The sequence below is a fragment of the Manis pentadactyla genome, chromosome X (assembly GCF_030020395.1).
Source record: "Manis pentadactyla isolate mManPen7 chromosome X, mManPen7.hap1, whole genome shotgun sequence".
Classification (NCBI taxonomy): domain Eukaryota; kingdom Metazoa; phylum Chordata; class Mammalia; order Pholidota; family Manidae; genus Manis; species Manis pentadactyla.
This window is the reverse complement of record NC_080038.1, coordinates 9,478,248-9,497,665: the sequence shown is the minus strand read 5'-3', so window position 1 is coordinate 9,497,665 and position 19,418 is coordinate 9,478,248. Positions and strand designations below refer to the sequence as shown.

At 39.3% G+C, this 19,418-nt stretch overlaps 1 protein-coding gene across 4 annotated transcripts in view; it reads left to right on the top strand.

The window, feature by feature from the left end:
* Positions 1-19,418, top strand: part of FANCB (FA complementation group B) — a 359,567-nt gene that overhangs the window by 57,945 nt on the left and 282,204 nt on the right. For 2 of the 4 annotated variants that reach the window (XM_057495748.1, XM_057495747.1), the window contains exons 11-12: positions 8,343-8,524; positions 15,958-16,087. In XM_057495748.1, coding sequence (XP_057351731.1) covers positions 8,343-8,373 — 31 coding nt within the window. In that variant the 3' untranslated portion in view covers positions 8,374-8,524; positions 15,958-16,087. Of the gene's footprint in view, positions 1-8,342; positions 8,525-15,957; positions 16,876-19,418 lie in introns of those variants that run through there. The other 2 variants (XM_057495749.1, XM_057495750.1) reach the window with 2 other exon arrangements.

The window sequence follows — 19,418 nt, the reverse complement described above, 5'->3', positions numbered from 1 at the left end:
GTTCAGGAGAGTGGGAATCCACCTCTTTCTTCTCTCTTCCATACACTTCACTCTTTCTTTCTCTACAATTTGAATCAAAACCATGTCATTGTTTCTCTGTTAAGGTTCCAGAGACTAAAGACCAATCTTTTCTTTTTACATTATCATCAGTACTTATGAAGTTACTTTTTATCTATAACCCAATGTGATTTTTACCAAACCCCTTCTATAAGGATATCCATTTGAACTTTTATCTCATATATTTATTATTGCATTTATTTAATTACTGCAAGTATTTATTTATTTCATAGCAATCCTGTAACTTTATTTTATGAGCTATAACTGTAACCTAAGGGTCAGCTGCCTGGAAATCACCAGTTCTTCCCACTGTATGGGAGTTTCATCTCCTTTTCCTCTGATGTCAAGTAAACTCCCTGAGACACAGTCCCTTAGGTGGTAGAAAAATCTAACAAACTGGCTAAGATATCTGGACAATTTTGTGCATCTGCTGCTCTTGTGGTCAGTCCACACTGCGTTCTGTTTCCCTGTGGCCACCTAGACTCTGGTGGCTGCTGTCTTCTCTCCACACCAGCTGTGCTCTCTCCATGCCCGAATCACTTCTGGCGTGGAGTAGTGCTCCCCACTAGCACAGAGGGCTATATGATAGCAGATTTTTATGGAAGATTTAGGGCTAATAGAGGGGGATCACAACACAGAACAGGCAAGACAAGCCATATAAAATGGAATCACAGACACTCCAGTTCTCCAGTATTCCTTGGCCATCCTCATTACTAGGAATTGCTCAGTGGATGTCCTTGTTCTCAGGCCATACTGCATGTCAGCATGATACTAGGCTTTCTTTCATGTTCACACTCTCCAAATCCACTTATCCCATTCCCTCTGTGTTCAGGGCCCTCACTTTTCTATCAAACTCTCCTCACCCCACTCCTTTGAAGCTTGTAACTCCCTTTTCATTTTATGAACTTCAGCCAGACATTCTACCAAACAAAGGCCATCTACTCTGGGTAGAAACCGTTTAGAAACACATGCTTTCAGATTAGTGTTTTCCTTAATCTATCACATTATTAGGAATGGTAGTTCCTAATTTCTAGAATGAAGAGGAATCAATATATATCAAGTGTCAAGGCATTTGAGAAGTATAAGAAGGAGTAGACATCTTTGTGGCAGGAGTTGAGAGTACAGGAGAGTGACTGAGTTGTAGTTGATGGGATTTGAGTGGTTAGCATGGGCCACATAATAGAGGCTCTTAGGAAGTATCATGTGGGCAGAAGGAAGCTATTATAAGATATAAAGGAGCAGAATGTCATGCTCAAAACTACGTTCTAGAACGATGGCTGTGTCAGTCTGTCACTCACTTCTGTTAGAGGGCCACAGTCAGGATGGAGTCAGGGAGAACAGTTGTAGGACTTGTACTCATAAAATGCGTGAGCTGAGGCAGGGCAGGGGTAATGGAATGAAATGGATTTGAGAGCTATTAAGAAGGTGAAATTGAAGGGGCTTGGCAACTGGATGGGAAGATGAGTCAGTGAGAGGATGAGCCTGGCTTGAGCAGTTTAGGGGGTGAGAGTGCACTCTCTGAGACAAGGCAACAAAGAAGCAGGAGCACTTTGGAGCAGGGGTGGAGGAAACCATGGATTCAGTTATGCCCATGGTTAGTTTGAGGTACCAGTGACATCATCTTGAAGATGTCCAGTAGGCAGCTGTAGACCTACAGATGCTGGCACCATTTAGCATGCTTGGTTTTGAATGTTCCTGAAGGCAATGACATCACTAAAGCACAAATGTAAATCCAGTGGTGAAAAATTGCTGTTCAAGTGTCAGTCATGTAGCCTACAAGTGAGACTTACACAACTACTTTTTTGGGGATCAGGAGAATTCAGGAAGGGTGGACACAGAGACCAGAGGGAGAAGTGGTGGGTAGTAGGGTGAGGAGGAGAGCATGAATACAATTCAAGCACATTGAGCTTGAATGGAGTGACACACTAAAGCCACTACAAAGTCAGGATTGGGGCTTGGGTGGCACCAGGACCGGAGCTGAACTTTAGTGAAACATAATAGTCCATTTTGCCAAACTGCACCCTTTGACTTCTTAGCACTTAAATGGGGTAGAGTTGAGAAGCAGGTGCTAGCATTTTGAGTTTACTTTCTACAAGGCACCCAATCAAGATTGGGAGAGGCAGGTAGTTCTAATAATCTGCAAAGGGGTTGAGATAAGAAAAAGAGGATGAAATCTAACCCACATCAGCAGAATTATGTCTTTGTTACCTATACATACCATGGATGAAAAACAAGCATGGTATTTGGAGCCAGAAATGTGCTAAATTTTCACTTCTGATACTTTAGTTTTTCTTATTTTAACTTCACTGATGTCTACACGATGCTCCTTCTCCCCACCAAAAAAAACTTGGCAGGAGTTTCTTCTCCCTGACACTCCTTTGCCCCACCTCCTGCTCTTACCTCATGTATATATATACCCAAAGAATTATTACCAGGTAATTTAACTCAGAAAGACATTTCAAAATGTGATTTCTTCATTGATGAAGAAACACATGGTGATCATTTAAGAATATTGAGTGATGAAAGAATTCCAGAGGTCTTTAAGGTACTAGATTAAACTGGAATCTTGTTGTGCAATAATGTTTGCTGTCACCAAGTTTATTGCTGAAAGCCAAGTAGCATCTCTGCTACACCTCAACACCGTACATGCCTATGGCTAACCGATGGGCAGGTCTCAGAATCTCTAGGTGATCTGCAATACTTTGTCCCTAGGAATAGAAGTTAGTCCCTTTAGGAGAGAGCTCAAGGCTGAATTGTTCATAGCCAAGTTCTTTTGGTGTGTACAAAACAGTCGGTTTCTTAGAGTCAGAGACGAATACATGAGATCAGGTCCACAGCATGGCCTGATTGACTCTTTCTCACCAATGTAATTGTCTTGGCTCTCAAGATTAAGCTTGGTTGTCATATACCAGAATGAAGAAAATTGATTCAAGTCTCAGCAATACCTAGATCTGAGGATACCAGCACCAGTACCCTAATTTTTCCAGAACTTCTTGTATTTGGTGCACACTGAATCTTTTCTCCTTCTGAAATACATTTCCAAGGACTAGGGTAGAAACCATAGTGCCTGGTGACTTTACAGGAAAGGGTTAATTGACTGAAGGTCTGTCCATTTCTTGGATTGTTTGATTGCTCTTCAGCTTAGAAAACAAAAGAAAGAGATATCAGATCCAATCATCTAACATTCAGATTCACCTGGATGTCCTACTGGCACATTAATTCAATTTGGTCCAAACCAAACTTGCCTTCCCCATAGGGTTGCTTCTCCTGCCACATTCCTGTCCTGATGGAGAGCACCACCACCAACCAGACACCCAGTCAAGAAGGAAGGGAGTCATCCAATCTGCTTCTTTACCAGTCTCCAGATTCTCTTGATTCTGTCTCTTCGATCTCTTATTTCCATTCTCTCCTCTGCTTTCCCATCTCTTTAATTAAGGCCCCCACCATGTCTGTCTGGTCTATGGTAAAAGTGTTCTGTTGACCTTTCCTGCCTCTAAACAGCTTACCACCCCTGATCTCAGTAATTGGCCTTGTCCTCCTTACAAAATGACCCCTCTGTGTTGCAAGTATGATTTTTTATTACAACTTAAGACTCCTCAGTGATTTCCCATGACTACAGGGTGATGTCTGAACTTTCTATATATACATATATATAAACTTCCAAGGCTTTCCCGCTATTAACTGGTCTCTGCCTTCCTTCCTTACACCATGGTCTGCCAATTCTGCCATGTGACATCAACTTGCCTTTCGTTTGATGTACCCTGCATATTTTATTCTCTGCCTGGAGTGTCCTTCCACCTCTTATCTGACTCAGATGTGCCTAGTTGTCTTTAAAGAACATCTTATCCTTGTAGCAGCTACCTTGTTTTTCTTAACCCCACCCTCACCAAAGGTCTTACAACATTGCAATGATATTACCTTAATTGTCCATCTTTGCTATGAGTCTAGGAGCACCTTAAGGAAAGCGATGACCTATTTATCTTGGACCCTAGCACATTAAAAAGGCCACAATAGAGAGGATGATGAGTCATGTGGCCATAGTCCCAGGGTTTCAAAGAAAGCACAGGAAAGGAGGGTAAGCCACAGAACTTTTCTTATTTTTCATTTGCCCTTTTGTCTGTGTTTCCTAGGTACTGGGCTCTTTGGGATTCATTTTTTTTTTTTGTCAGGTGCCAGTGCCATTGGCCTGGGGACGTGGTGTTAATAAAAAGAAGTAGAAGAGAGATGGCTGTGTTAACTGAGCAGGGGGCTAATGGTCATTTTTGGAATGAAGTGAATTTGGAAATCATGATCATGCCCTAGAGCTATGTGTTTCAAACTTTTTAAAACATGACTCCCCAGAGGGATATGTGTTTTGTTATGATCCAATACATATAAAGACATATACAAATATATGTGAAATAAAAGGTTCACGAAATAGTTATCTTTACTACATGGCACACACATTCTGGTATTTTCTAGTCTATTCAGTCTAATCCTGTCCTATTTTGTTTTTTAAAAAAATCTGGTTATGACCCTTCAGATGATTTCACAAATCACCAGCTAGATGCCCCATAGGCTGAGGAATCCTGTCGCCAAGCTGACTCCCTTTCACTTGAGTACATGCTTGTACGTGGATGAAGATGGGCCAGTTCCCAGAGGCCCTGTGGGAGGGAGCCATGCATGGTTGGTGGGATCAAGTGGATACTAAAATTCCTTGCATTTTACAGAACTAAAAGAAGTGTGCAATGCATCTCAATTCTGACTTTCCAAGACCTGAACCAAGTTGCCCGATTAACAGAGTACAAACTCAGACACCAGAAGAGTGATGACCAGTCAGTCCAAGTGACTCTGGTCCTAGGGTTTTGGAAGCCCGTGCTGTGACTTCAACATTTGAGAATGCTTCCAGTAGCCACATGGGTGGTGGGGTGAGGCTAGGGGTCCATCTAATCAATGTGTTCTTCTGCTTCAGTCGTTTCCACCACTGTGGTTGTTCACTGTGCAAATCAAACTGACTGGCAATTAGCAGCTGAGCATGTAAACAAAGCCCATGCAGAATTTAAGTCCCTTACTAATGGACAGAGATGTTTGTCCAAAGAACACTGTTGTTGATTCTGTTGGATTTCACATTGAAAACATTGTTTGGTATTTTCACAACCATCAGAGAAGGGGAGAGGGAATTAGAGATCAAGGCAGAGACACATAGGCCCAAATTACAAATAATATAACTTTCAAATAGGTCTTAAGCCAAGTTTTAAATGAGATTATTTAATTATTTAGTTAATTTAATCTAATTGTTTCTTAAAACATTTATCTGTTGTTCCCCTAAGCAGGTACAGAATATATACGTAGATTCAGTGCAAGAGATTTCAGTTAGTTTCTATTTTCCATACTGCTTGTATTTGTTTCCTAGAGCTGTTGTAACAAAGCACCACAAACTGGGTGGCTTAATACAATAAAAGTCTATTCTCTCACAGTTCTGGAGGTTAGAAGTCTGAAATCAAGGTATTGGAAGGCCATACTTTCTCTGAGGGCACTAGAGGAAGATGTTTCCTTGCCTCTTCCTAACTTCTGGTGGTTTTCTGGCAATGCTTGGCTTTCCTTGGCTTGAAGAAGCATCACTCCAATGTCTGCCTTTGTGTTCACATGGCATTTTCTCTGTGTATCTCTGTCATCACATGGTGCTTTTTTCTGTCCCTCAGTCTAAACTGATAGTGTTTTTGGTAGCATAGTCCCCAAAATTTGTCAGCCTTCTGGTGAAATTCATGGGAGTCCTTGCCATTAGACATGAGGGTCCTCCACAAATCCTTGCTAGATAACCCCATCTCTATTCCTGATTTCTGACAAGATGGTTGATTGGATCCATAAATCGTATGTCCAATCAGTTTAACAAACTGTTGTCCAGTCATACCCTTGGTGTTCTCTTCAGAGCATTCTTTCTCATCATTTGCTGTATCTGAATAGCCTGAGAATTTTCCAGATAATCAAGGGCTGGTCCTTTTGTGCTTGAAATTCCTTCTCAATTTGTTCCTTTCCTTTAGCATTTTATTATAAGCAGAAAGGAGAAACCAGGCCACACCTTCCACACTTTGCTTGGCAATCTCCTCAGCCAAATATCCAAGTTCATCATTTACAAGTTCTCCCCATAAAACTCTAGGACACTTAAACCAAGTTCTTTCCTACTTTACAACAAAGATCTCCTTTCCTCCAACATCCAATAACATTTTCCTTATTTCCATCTGAGATCTCACTAGAAGCACCTTTAACATTTGTATTTCAACCAGAATTCTGTTCATGACAATGTATTTATTCTCTAAGATAATAGAAGCTTTCTCTACTTTGTTCCTCACTTCCATCTGAGCCTTCACCAGAATCACCTTTAATGTCCATAGTCCTACCAACCATCTCTTCAAGGCAATCTAGGCTTTTTCTGTCAAGCTCATCAAAATTCCCCAACACCAAACTCATTTCCACATTTTCAGGTATTTGTTACAGCAGCACCCCCCTTCCAAGCACCAAAATGCGTATCATTCAGGGATCTCCAGAGAAACAGTAGGATATATTCAGATGTATTTATTTATATCAGTATGCATTCATATATTAAGAGATTTATTTTGAGGAATGGGCTCACATGTTTATAGATGCTGGCAATTCCAAAATTCGTAGGGTAGTCTGGCAGGATGGAAACTGAGGCAGGAGTTGATGTTACAGTCTTGAGGCAGAATTTGTTTTTCAAGGAACCTCAGTTTTTGCTTTTTAGGCCTTCTATTGATTAGATGAGACCCAACCATGTCATCGAGGGTAATCTGCTCTTAAAGTCAACTGATTGTAAATGTTAATCACACCTACAAAATACCTTCACAGCAACATCTAAATTAGTGTTTGACTAAATAACTGGTTACTATAGCCTAGTCAAGTTAATAAATAAAACTAACCATAACACTGCCAAAGTTGGACTTGGTTACATTCTGTCATGAATTATCAGTAAGTATCTGATCCTGTATAAGCTCAAAGTACTGCTGATTTAATGCTTTTAGGGTTCATATTTAGCCAAAAGTCTCTTATAATTGTTTTATTTTATTCCTTGCTTTGTAATACATATGATTTTGAAAATGCTAGGTATTAAATGCTCTTCTCTTGAGTATTGTGCCTCTATGTAAAACTTATTGCTTTTTTTATTGGCATTCAGAAAAGTATTTTGAAGTTAAAAAATTTCCTTAATGAAATTGAGTTCTTTATTAGAGGAAGTACTCATATCCACTTAACATAATATGGTGCAACATTAGGACCTGCAAAGTACCATCAGCATATACTTGCTCACTGAGGGCTTACAGTATTAAGAGACACAAGAGTGGATGCAGATAATAGAGGAACACTTGGCTACCCATAAAATCCCCTGGAGAGCTTTTAAAAATCCCAGACCAATGAAATCAGAAGGGCTAGGGGTGGTGGCCAGGTGTCAGTATTTTGTAAAGCTCCCCAATGTTATGGTTTAAATATATACCCACTAATTCTTTAATACTCCTTTCTTCAAGAGGTAAAACTTAATTCTTCCCTTCTTGAAAGTGGGCTGCACTTAGTGACTTGTTTCTAGCAAGAGCATATGGTGGCAGCAACTGTGTATGTCTTCCAAAACTAGGTTATAACACTTTGAGGCTTCCTTCTGGCTTTCTCTCTTAAATTACATGCTTTAGGGGAAGCCACCTACCGTGGCCATGAGGACACTGAAGCAGCCCCAGAGAGAGTCCCATGTTGTAAGGAACTGAGGCCTCCTACCAACAGCCAGCAAGGAACTGAGGCCTTTGTGATGGTTAATTTTATGTATCAATAACTTAACTGGGCTGCAGGGTGCCCAGACATTTGGACAAACATTGTTCTGGGTGTGTCTTTGAGGATTTTTCTGGGTGACATTAACCTTTGAATAGGTAGACTGAAGGAAGCAGATTGGCCTCCCTAATGTGGATGGGCCTCATCCAATTAATTGAAGACCTGAGTAGAACAAAAAGACTGAGTAAGAGGGAACTCCTCTTGCCTAAGTGCTTGAGCTGGAACTTCAGTCTTTTCCTGCCTTTGGACTTGAACTGTAACATCTCTCTTTGGTCTTAACCCTGCTGGTTTTTGGACTGGAACGGGCACCATCAGCGCTCCTAGTTTCCAGGCTTTTGAGCTTGGACTGTAACTACAGCATTGGCTCCCCTGGGTCTCCAGCTTGCTGCCTACAGATTTGGGACTTCTCAGCCTCTATAATCTTGTAAGCCAACTCCTTATTTTATCTAAATTTATATCCTATTGTTTCCTTTCTGGAGAACCCCGAGAAATACAGCTTTCTTCCAGTAGCCAAGTGAGAGAGCCAGCTTGGAAGCTCCAGTCAAGCCTTCAGATGACTGCAGCCTGAGCCACAGCAGCCTCCTGAGAAATGCTGAGCCAGAATCCCCAGCTAAGCTGCTTTCAAATTCCTCATCCACAGAAACTGTGTGGGATAATAAATGTGAGTTGTTTTAAGGAGTTAAGTTTTGTGGTGATTTGTTATATAGCAACAGATTACTGCCACACTAGGTGATTCCAATAAGCAGCCAAGCTTAAGGAGCACTGCTTTACTCCTCTGTTAGTAAAATTCATGAAATACTTGCCTTTTATGTACTCACAAGGATCTTGACCACTTGTTTGTATTGTAAGGAACCCATCAAATGTCTAGCTGAAGCAACAGATCTGTAGTGCTAGCTCTTTTTCTCAGTATTTTCCAGTTTCATCCTTATGTCCAATCAAACCCTCCATCAGTGAGCTTCATACGTGGACCATATTACATTGACCTGGCCCTGTCTTCTATACACTCAGAATTGACATCCAAGCTCCTTTAATTCTGTTATCTCATGTTTTGGTGTAGACATCTTTGTGTTTGGGACAGGATAAAAGACCTATGAAAGACATTGTTCTAAATTTCTCTGCTTATTTGGACCTTTCCTCTTGATTTTCAGAAGAAAATTCCACAGGAAAAATAATAGAGAGCACTAGATGCAAATTCCCTCAATCTTCTTGTCTTCAAGCTGCTCTTGTATGCAGTCTTTCCTCTCCTGTGGCTGTTATTCTTGAAGAGTTGATATCCTCTTTTCATGGGCTAATATTTCTACCTGTGCTTTGTATTTGTAACACTTTTTGTCCTCTTCTTAAGGTCTGGTCTGCATCATTACTGCCCCTTCTCTTCTGGCTTCTTCTCATTGAAACTACTCGTGATTTAAGATCCTTAAAGATTAGACTCTTTCCCCAGCTGAACTGTAGTCTCCTAGAAGGCAAGAGCATTGCGTTGTTAATGAAGGTTCATTGAATACATGAATGAATGCACTGATTTTGAAAGTACTGGAATATTTAATGGAGAATAGAGTAACTCTTTTTCAGTGTCTACCCCAAAATTTTTATTTCATTTTGTTGAAAAGGAAAACTAAAATGAGAGATAGACCGTCTTCTCCAGAAGTGTAGTAAAAGAAGATACAAATGTATTAAACTTTATAAACTCATTACTACAAGACCTGCCTTATAGGAGATACTGAAAGGAGTTCTTTAAGCTAAAATGTAAGGATGCTACTTAGTAGCACGAAAACATGTGAAATATATAACACACTGGTAAAAGTAAGTACGTAGTCAGATTCAAATAACTCTAATACTGTAATAAAAAGTATACAAAAGTGTAATGACAAAGTGTTAAAATAGCTAAAATAGTTAAAATAAAGATGTACCTGGGCGGTAGTCAACTACCAATTTGGTAACCTAATGGCTATTTGACAGTATTTAAAGCATTATAGTGAAGCTGAGAAGCTGGAAATCCAAGACACCCTTTCTCTTATTGCTACTTAAGTGTTCTTGATTTCTCTTTATTTTGCAAAGTGAGAAAGGCATGTACATTCACTCAAAGAGCCTAATGAAATGTTCCCTAGGAAGCAGAGTAACAGCCATTATTAGGTGTGAGAATCCTTGTTGCAGGGTGGCTACAGTCCTTCTCAGTCACACCCTTTATTACATTCTTCTTTTGGAATGTAAACTACAAGCCAACCACATTGGATTTTTTTCATCACACCCAATATCAGGCCTATTCTCTACTCATTCTACAGGCTTTTCTTGGAAGAGTCCATCCACCACCTTGACTTAGAAAGGTCAACAAGACACAGAGGAAAGAACGTGGGCTTTGTATTTAGTGAGAATTAGTTGAATCCAGCTTCTACTGCTTATTAGCTATGTGGCTTTTGGGAAGTTATTTGGTCTTCCAGAATCTCAGTATCCTTGTAAGTAAAAATAATGTACAGCTCAGAGTTGTCATGAGTATTAAATGAGATCATTTTGAAAACATTTATCATGGTCTCAATTTCATTGCATTCCATATTCACAGATGAATTCCAAATATTCATAGCTCCACTTTTCTCCTTAGATTCACATCCACAATTCCAACCACATTTCTCAAAGGCATTTCATAAAGGTATCTTCATCGCAGTAACTCAACTCATTGTCTTTCCTTTCATCATTTCCTCTGTGGTGTTCTCTAGTTTAATTAATAGCACTATCACTCAGTCACCCAACCTAAAAACCTCTGTACAATCTTCCATCTTTTATGTTCCTCTCCCTCAGTTTTCATCCCCAGGATCTATCAGTTGACAAACGGTTGATTCTGCCTCTAAAATACTTTAAAAATATTACCTGTCCTCTTCCTCCCCACTTTCACTGCCTTGGTTCTAACTCTTGACCTTTCAACCTGGACCTTTGCCTGGCTCCATGTAAACAGAAGCAGTTCATGCTTCTTCTTAAATACAAGACACATTTGTAACAGTGTCCTAGAGGATTCCAACAGCCACTGTAGCCTCTATAGAAACCTCATGGTGCTTGCCAAGGACCACATAGATGTCCATGCTGTGAACTCCAGTAGCCTGAGCCAGTGAGTCATTATAGCCCCCAGTCCCAGAGTTGCCACAACCCCCTGTACTTGCTACCTTGTGCCACTAGACCCAGGGTCACAGCATATTCCAGTGTACTCCCACCCACAGGTGAAGGTATTTTCTTACTCATTTAGCCCATAAAATCTGGAAGAGGTAGTTGCTTCTTCAGATATGCAGATACCTATGGAAGTCTACTGGGGTCACAAAGAATCAGGGGAACATGACTCCACCAAAGGAACACAGCAGACTTGCAGTTACTGACCTCAAAGAAGTGGAGATACAGGAATTGCTGGACAAAGAATCAAAATAATTGTTCTAAAGATGCTCAGAGAACTATAAGACAAAACAGCTAAACAATTTAATGAAATTAAGAAAACAATACAAGAACAAAATTAGAAGTTCAATAAAAAAGAAACAGAAATTTTGGAACTGAAAAAAAAACAGCAATGAACTGAAATTCATTAGAAAGCTTCAATAGCAGACAGGACCAAAAAGAAGACAGAATCTCTCAGCTCAAAAATAGATCATTTGAAATTATCCCATCAGAGGAACAAAAAAAAAAGTGAAGGAAATGAGGAAAGCCTATAGAGCTTTCACATACCATGAAGAGAAACAATCTATGCATCACTGGAGTCCCAGAAGAAGAGAGGAAGAAAGGGATAGAAAGCTTATTTAAAGAAATAATGACTGAGAACTTCCCAAACTTGAAGAAAGATTTAGAAATCCAAGTTCATGAAGCTAATAGGTCACTTTAAAAGTTTCAATCCAAAATGATCTTCTTGTAGACACATTATAATAAAACTGTCTAAAATTAAAAACAGAAAATATTTAAAGCAGCAAGAGGAAAAAAATTCTCTTATACAAGGGAATGCCCATAAGGCTATAAGCATAGTTTTCATCAGAGATCTTAGAAGGCAGGAGAGAATGGGATGATATATTCAAAGTGCTTACAGAAAAAAAAACTTCCACCCAAGAATACTTTACCTAGCCAAGTTGTCCTTCAGAAATGAAGGCAAGATTAAAGAGTTCCCCTAACAAATAAAAGCTTACAGAGCTCATCAATACTAGATCTGCCTTATAGGAGATGCTGAAAGGAGTTCTTTAGGTTGAAATATACTACTTAGTAGCATGAAAACATGTGAAATATATAACACACTGGTAAAAGTAAGTATATAGTCAGATTCAAATAACCCTAATACTGTAATAAAAAGTATACAAAAGTATAATGACAAAAGTGTTAAAATAGCTGTAGCTATAGTAATTTGGTAATGGATACACAACATAAAAAGATGTAAATTCTTCCATCAAAAACAAAATATGGGAGTAAGAGTAAAAGGATAGTTTTATATGCAATCAAAGTTATTATCACTGTTAAATCTATAAAATGTTTCAAGTAAACCTCAGGGTAATGGCAAAGCAAAATCCTATAGTAGATACACACAAGATTATGAGAAGAGAATCAAAGAATGTGTTACAGAAAAGTGTCAGCTCACAAAAGAAGACAATAAAAGAGGAAGAAAGGAACAAAGGAAATACAAAAGAGCCAGAAAACAATGAAGAAGATGGCAATGGTAGGTCCTTACCTATCAGTGATTACTTTGAATGTAAGCGGATTAAATTCTCCAAACAAAAGGTCTAGAATAGCTGAACAGTTAAAAAAATAAGACCCAACTATATGCTGCCTGCAAGAGATTCACTTCAGTTCCAAGGACACAGGTAGGGTGAAAATGAGGGATGGAAAAAGATATTTCATGCAAATGGAAATATCAAGAGAGCAGGGGTAGCTATACTTATATTAGACAAAATAGATTGTAAGTCAAATATTGTAATAAGAGCAAAGAAGGTCATTATATAATGATAAAGGGATCAACTCATCAAGAGGACAGGATAACCTCATTTTATTGCACCTCACATATTGCATTTTTTAAAATTGAAAGTTTGTGGTCACCCTGTTTGTGCAAGTCTGTCAGCACCATTTTGCAACATTTGCCTACTTTGTGTCTCTGTGTCATATTCTGGTAATTCTTGCAATATTTCACACTTTTTCTTTATTATTATATTTGTTATGTTTATCTGTGTTCACTATGACTCAATGAAAGCTCAGATGATGATAAGCACTTTTAGCGATAAAGTTTTTTTAAATTAAGGTATGTACATTGTTTTTTTAGACATGATGCTATTGTATACTTAATAGACTATAGTATAGTGTGAACATGACTTTTATATGCACTGGAACCAAAAAGTTCATTTGATTAGCTTTATTGCAATACTCACTTTATTGTGGCGGTAGAACCGAACCCCCAATATTTACCAGGTATACCTGCATAAAAATTGTAAATATATATCTACCCAATATCAGAGCATCTAATTATATTAGGCAAATACTAACAGATCTGAAGGGAGTAAGAGACAACAATATAATAATAGTAGGGGACTTCAATACCTCACTTTCAAAACAACCTAAATATTCATCAGTGGAAGAATGAATAAAGAAAATAAAATATGGTGTGTGTGTATACACATACACACACACAGTGGAATATTATTCAACCACAAAAAGGAAGGAAATCCTGCCATTTGTGACAACATGAATGGTTCTTGACAGAATCATGCTAAGTGAAATGAGACAGAGCAAGCCAAATACTATATGATTTCACTTATATGTGGAAACAGTAGAATAGCAGTTGTCAGGAGCTGAGGGGTGGAGAAAATTGGTCAAAGACTACAAATTTTCAATTACACGATGAGTAAGTTCTGAGGATCTAATGTACCACATGGTGACTATAGTTAAGAATACTGTATTGTATACTGAAAGTTGATATGAGAATAGAACTTTAGTGTTTTCACCGTAACAACAACAAAATGGTAGCTATGTGAAGTGATGGAGGTGTTAAGTAACCTTATTGTGGTAAACATTTTGCAATATATACATGTATCAAATTATTACATTGTATACCTTGAACTTATACAATATTGTGTACAGTTATATCTCAATGAAGCTGAAAAGAAAGAATTCATGTCAGAAAAACTCTGCACTTCACATTCCTTATCCAATGACATAGATCTTAAGTGGCACATTTCTTTTTTTAATTTACAGTGTTATAAGTGGAAATATTATTTATCATGAAATGTCAGATTACTTTCAATTTACTTTTTGAGTTTTTAACTCTTGATAAATTACAACTCCTTTTACAGTGAGGCAGTATGTTTAATTTTTTAAAGTGGTGAATACATATTGAAACCAAGGCGCTCATTTCTGTTGGCCATCACGGTTCAATGTGTATATTCAACCCTTTAAATTGCTTCCATTCAGGGTGGGATAGGTAAGTGAGGTGCGAAGGGAGACTCAGGCTCTAACCAGAGCGGGGCGTGATAAAGTGACTTGCCCCGTCCAGCAGCGCGCCGGTTAGGACAAAAGGCAGGCTGGGACTGATAGTTCACTCAAGCTCTTTCTTTATTCAGCATTACAGCATAAGCAAGCGAGCTAGCTCTCATCTATCTCTAACTTTTCTCTGCTTCTACTTCGACTCTCTCTCCCCTCTCGCCTCTTCTCATACCGTTCTTATCCCCTCCAGTCTCTCCGGGGGCGAGATTCTACATCAAAGCCTAAGGAAGCTCTGTCAGGTGGATTCCAGGCACACGCTCACAACACAGGACTTTCCTGGGAACGGAGGAACGGCCTTGAGTGCGGTTGCAGCTGGTCAGAGATGACTCACTGCTCTGGCTGGTTGGGCACGGCTCCCAACAGTGACTGGCTTCCATGGAGGGCCTTGCTTTTTCTTCAAATCAAACATATTCATCACTAATTCATGCGCATGTTTATTCTGAGATTGCTGCTTTTGGAAGGAAGGTACAAAATGACAGTGTCTGACACAGTGCTTTTAGCAAGCTATTCCTAACACAGCTAAAGAATCTCAACCTTGAGGCAGAAACCCATGCTCCCAATTTCCTCAGCAGTTCTATGACACATTTTTAGTGAATTCCTTAACATTTTTAAAACTTCTCCAATGTGAAATATTAGGAATATAAATGTAAGATTTTTAGGTGTAACACAGTTGTCCTCCATTTTTGTTTTTGTCATTCTTACCCCAGAAGGAATGGAGGCTGCTCCGGAAATCAGCCTGTTAAAATGTCCCTTTTTCAAATGTGTTAACAAATATAATTTGTTCATATGAAAAAGGACATGGTATCCCAATAGCTGTCTTAGGAAGAAAAGGCATATTCACAATTGAGAGGATAATAGGAGTGTTTATCATTGCTTCAAATATAATGAACATGTAGAACACACTTTTTGACAGTCTAGGTTATAGTTCTAGCCATTGCAGGTTGTAGCATTCTCCCTCTGTATTTACGAGGACCTGAGAAACAGCAGGACAGTCTCTCAGTCCCAGCATGTCCACCTTCCATGAGCTCTGTAGATGATGTCTTTAGTGCTCATGCCTCCCCCCTTGCCTGCTTCTGATTTCTCCCATAGCTGTGTTGCACAGTTCCTGCCATGCTCAGATTTGCCACAGCCGTGTCTGGAGTAGTTTGCTAAGGCTGAAGGAGCAAAGTACCACGAACCAAGTGGCTTACACAACAGAAATTTATTGTCTCGCAGTTCTGGGGGCTTGAAATTCAAGATCAAGGTATTGGCAGGCCATGTTCCCTCCAAAGGCACTAGAAAAGATCTGTTCCAGGCCTCTCTCCTAGCTTCTGCCAGTTCCTGGCCTCGTGGCAGCGTAACTGCAGTGTTCACATGGAGTTCTCACGTGCCTGTATCTGAGTCCAACGTTTTCCCTGTTTTCTAAGGACACCAGGCATATTGGATTAGGGCCTACCCTAATGACCTCATTTTAAGTTGATGAACTCTGTAAAGACCCTCTCTTCAAATAAGGTCACATTCTGAGGTGCTAGGGATTAGAGTTCCCACATATGAAGTTCGGGGGAGAGACAATACAGCTCATCACTGTGTCACACCTTGAACTCACACCTTGCTTTCTCTCTCATGGCCTTGTCAAAGCTGAAGCTGTGGAAGTCTGCTGGGCTCAGAAGATGAGGCTGTTGACACCCTTGGAGCAATCCTCAATCGAGGACAGATGTGGCCCAGTGAAAAAATCACCAGCCTCCTACCCTTTGGATGGATTATTCTAGTAGGTGTTCCATCTTTCTCCAACTTCATCAGTGTGCCCTGACATTGGCTTTCTCCCCCGTCTCATTGTCTATTTCTCTTACTATGACTTCTGGGATCCTCCCTCACACAAATTACCAATATTCTGCTGATATTATCTCCTTGTCTCAGACTCGGCTTTTGAGACAATACAAGCAGCTGCTTTGGTTATCTTCAGTAGAAAAATAAGTAATGCCCTATAAAGTTGTATCTCAGTGTAAGTTGTACATGATAGCCTGTGGTTATGAGATTAATAACTACAAAAAAGTTTATTTTTCTACTCTCCATAAATGTGGCCTGTCTGGCTGGCATGACTATATTAGACATATAGAAAGCATAACTTTGTTGTTGAAAATATACTTAGAGACTCTACTCCTATTTTGGCAGATGAGAAAATTGAAGCTCAGAGAGTATGATTGATAATACAAGAAGTTAAGAGCAGAAATAAGGCTAGAACTTAGATTCTCTGATATCTAAAACTACGCATGTAATCCCTGTTGCCAGGAATACTTAATATGTTAATAAATGTCATTCCTTTCTGAGGGTGTTTTACAAGCTCTATAAGTAATGAAATATAACTTCTTAAATACAGGGAAGACTCCCATTTATGACAAATGTGGTTAACATGGTTCAGAGAATGAGTGCTAAATAGATACAATGTTTGTTCCACAGTGGCATAGGTTTTTGTCTGGTGTGTTCACTGTTATATTCCAAGAGCCTAGAATGGTGTCTGGCACATAGTAGGCATTCAAGAAACATTTGTTGAGTGAAGAGGTGAATGTATGTGCTTAAGAGACAAAAAAATGTTTTTCTCTCTCTTTTGCCTCCTATTTGAGGGCCACCTAAAATCCATTAATAGTAGTATAATTATACATGTCAAAGAATGTTCTAGGTGGTTTACATATATCCATGATCTAATTTAATCCAATATACCTAGAAGGTAAGGAAGCTTAGAGTCTTAGAAGAATTTCATAACTACTCCAATATCACAAAGGTAATGATTAACCCAACCATGTCTTGACCATGTTACCTCTGATAAGTATAACTTAGATAACTGCATTTGTTAATGTTATAGAAAATGAGGGTGCAAGGTGCTCTAGTCTGTACCCACAAATTAAAATCATCTTGCAGATGACAGGAACTGAAAGGTCCAAAATCTAAACATTGAATCTGATGAGGTATGATGACTTATTATAAAGCTGGAAAGAAGCTTTATTTCCCCCTGTTGGGTTGTTGCAGGTCTGCTGGGATTGAAACTAAAATTACTTTCATTGTCATAATTCCTCATGTTTGTAAGTGCCATTATTAATTGTTGGCTTTGTCTAATTTATTCTTTCTGAGAAAATAATGTTCTACTGAACAATGACAAGGAAATAAAATCTCCTTGGGAAATGTCAGCTTCCTTTGACAGCCTGAGACAATATATCCCAGAAGTTAAGTCAAGGGCTTTGCAGTCAACTGTGTGGCTTTGACAAGTTCCTTCTGCACTCTAAATTCCAGGTTCTACATCAGTAAGATGAGATGAAAGGAGTACTTAGCTCATAGTATTGCGGTGTTAAATAAGACAGTGAAATCAGAATGCTTTGCACAGGACCTGATTTAAATGCAAATGCTCAATAAAATACTGCTGCTAGCACCACCAGTACCAGCACCACCTCCGCCACCATCGTATTGAAGAAGAGTCCTTTTTTAGTGGCATAATGCTGTTACTTGAGGAAAGATAACCTTTGCTGGGGTTGGGATGGTTTCTCTGGGTCTGCAGACACAACAGAGAAGGTAAAACTTGCCAGGATGCTTTGTGTTTCTTCTTATGTGAGTTAGGACCTCACCATCCCCTATAGCTGTGCTGTCCAACATGGTAGCCACTAGCCATATGTAGCTCTTTAGCCCCCAAAATGTAATTAGTGCAACTGAGGAACTGGATTTTTAATTTTACTGAATTTAATATGTTTAGATTGAAACTAAAATATCCACTTGTGGCTAGTGGCAACCAGATTGGACAGCACTGTACTTAGTTATGCTGAGGAGGGGCCTTTGCAAACCTTTGCCAGCTGATGCCCTATTAGACTCTGCCAGTAGGAGGCACTTTAGGGTGCCGTCAATGTTGGGAGGAGAAGGCCTTTGTTCCTTCCTGTGTCCCTCTGTTCCTGTGACCATCACTGCAGCCACCGCTCGTTACTCTGACAGTGGCAACTGCTTTCAGTACTTGCCACGCTCCAGAGCTAGTTCCATTGTACCCCTTGGAGCTACCGGGACCAGCTGGGCAGTGCCCCCCACCCCACCCCCATGCCCTCAGCTCTGGGTCCCAATGCCATGGGGCTCTTCCTGCAAACCTTTAAATTCCAATAACCTGAACCTCCTCCATAGCAGTTGATTGCTGCTTCTGTTTGGTTCTTTGTCTTTCCAGTTCCCGGACAACAGCTCAATCATTTCTCCAGATTAAATCTTTTCTGTTAAAAAACCTGGCATGATACTTGTTTTCCTGCTGGCCCCCTGATACCAACTTCCTGGGATCTCAGTCCATGTGGAGACGTTCCGCTGCTTCAGCCAAATGCAGCTCCCTCCTTGCAACGTCACCTGGTCTTCACCTCTGACGCAATCTAGCCAGGCTTTTCCTTTCTCTCTGCTAATTCTTAGGCTCACCTTTTAACCAAAATGTTTTCAGTTTTATTTTAACCATACTGCCCTCAACTTCGTGCCTATTGCTTTTCTCACTGGCTCTCAGCTTTTAATTCTTATATTAATTTTCCGTTTTTACTGAAATTTGTTTTTAATTATTATTTTTGTTTTGTCTTGTCTCTTTGGGTTTTCCCCTGTATTTTTCTTGGTTTTCTCATTTAAAGTCTCATATGTTTCACTTACTTGTCCTTTGTTATTTATACTGGATGGGGTTATGAAAAAATCTTTAAAATGAGCAGATTAACTTTCTTTTATTTTTAATTTATATATTTAAGTCTCTTTGGTTTTGTTTTTCTTTTTCCTTGTTGTCTGTTTCATATATGCTTTAAAAATTTTTTTAAATGTAGTAAAACACACTTAACATAAAATTTACCATCTCGACCATGTTTAAGAGCACAGTTCAAAACTATTAAATATATTCACATTCTTGAGCAACCATAACTACCATCCATCTTGTAATTCTGAAGCTTTATACCCATTAAACAATAACTCCCCATTTTTCCCTCTGGAAACCACTATTATAGTTTTTATATTTATGATTTTGACTAATTACCTCATATATGTGAAATCAGTCAGTATTTGTCTTTTTGTGACTGGCTTATTTCACTTAGCATAATGTCCTCAAGGTTCATCCA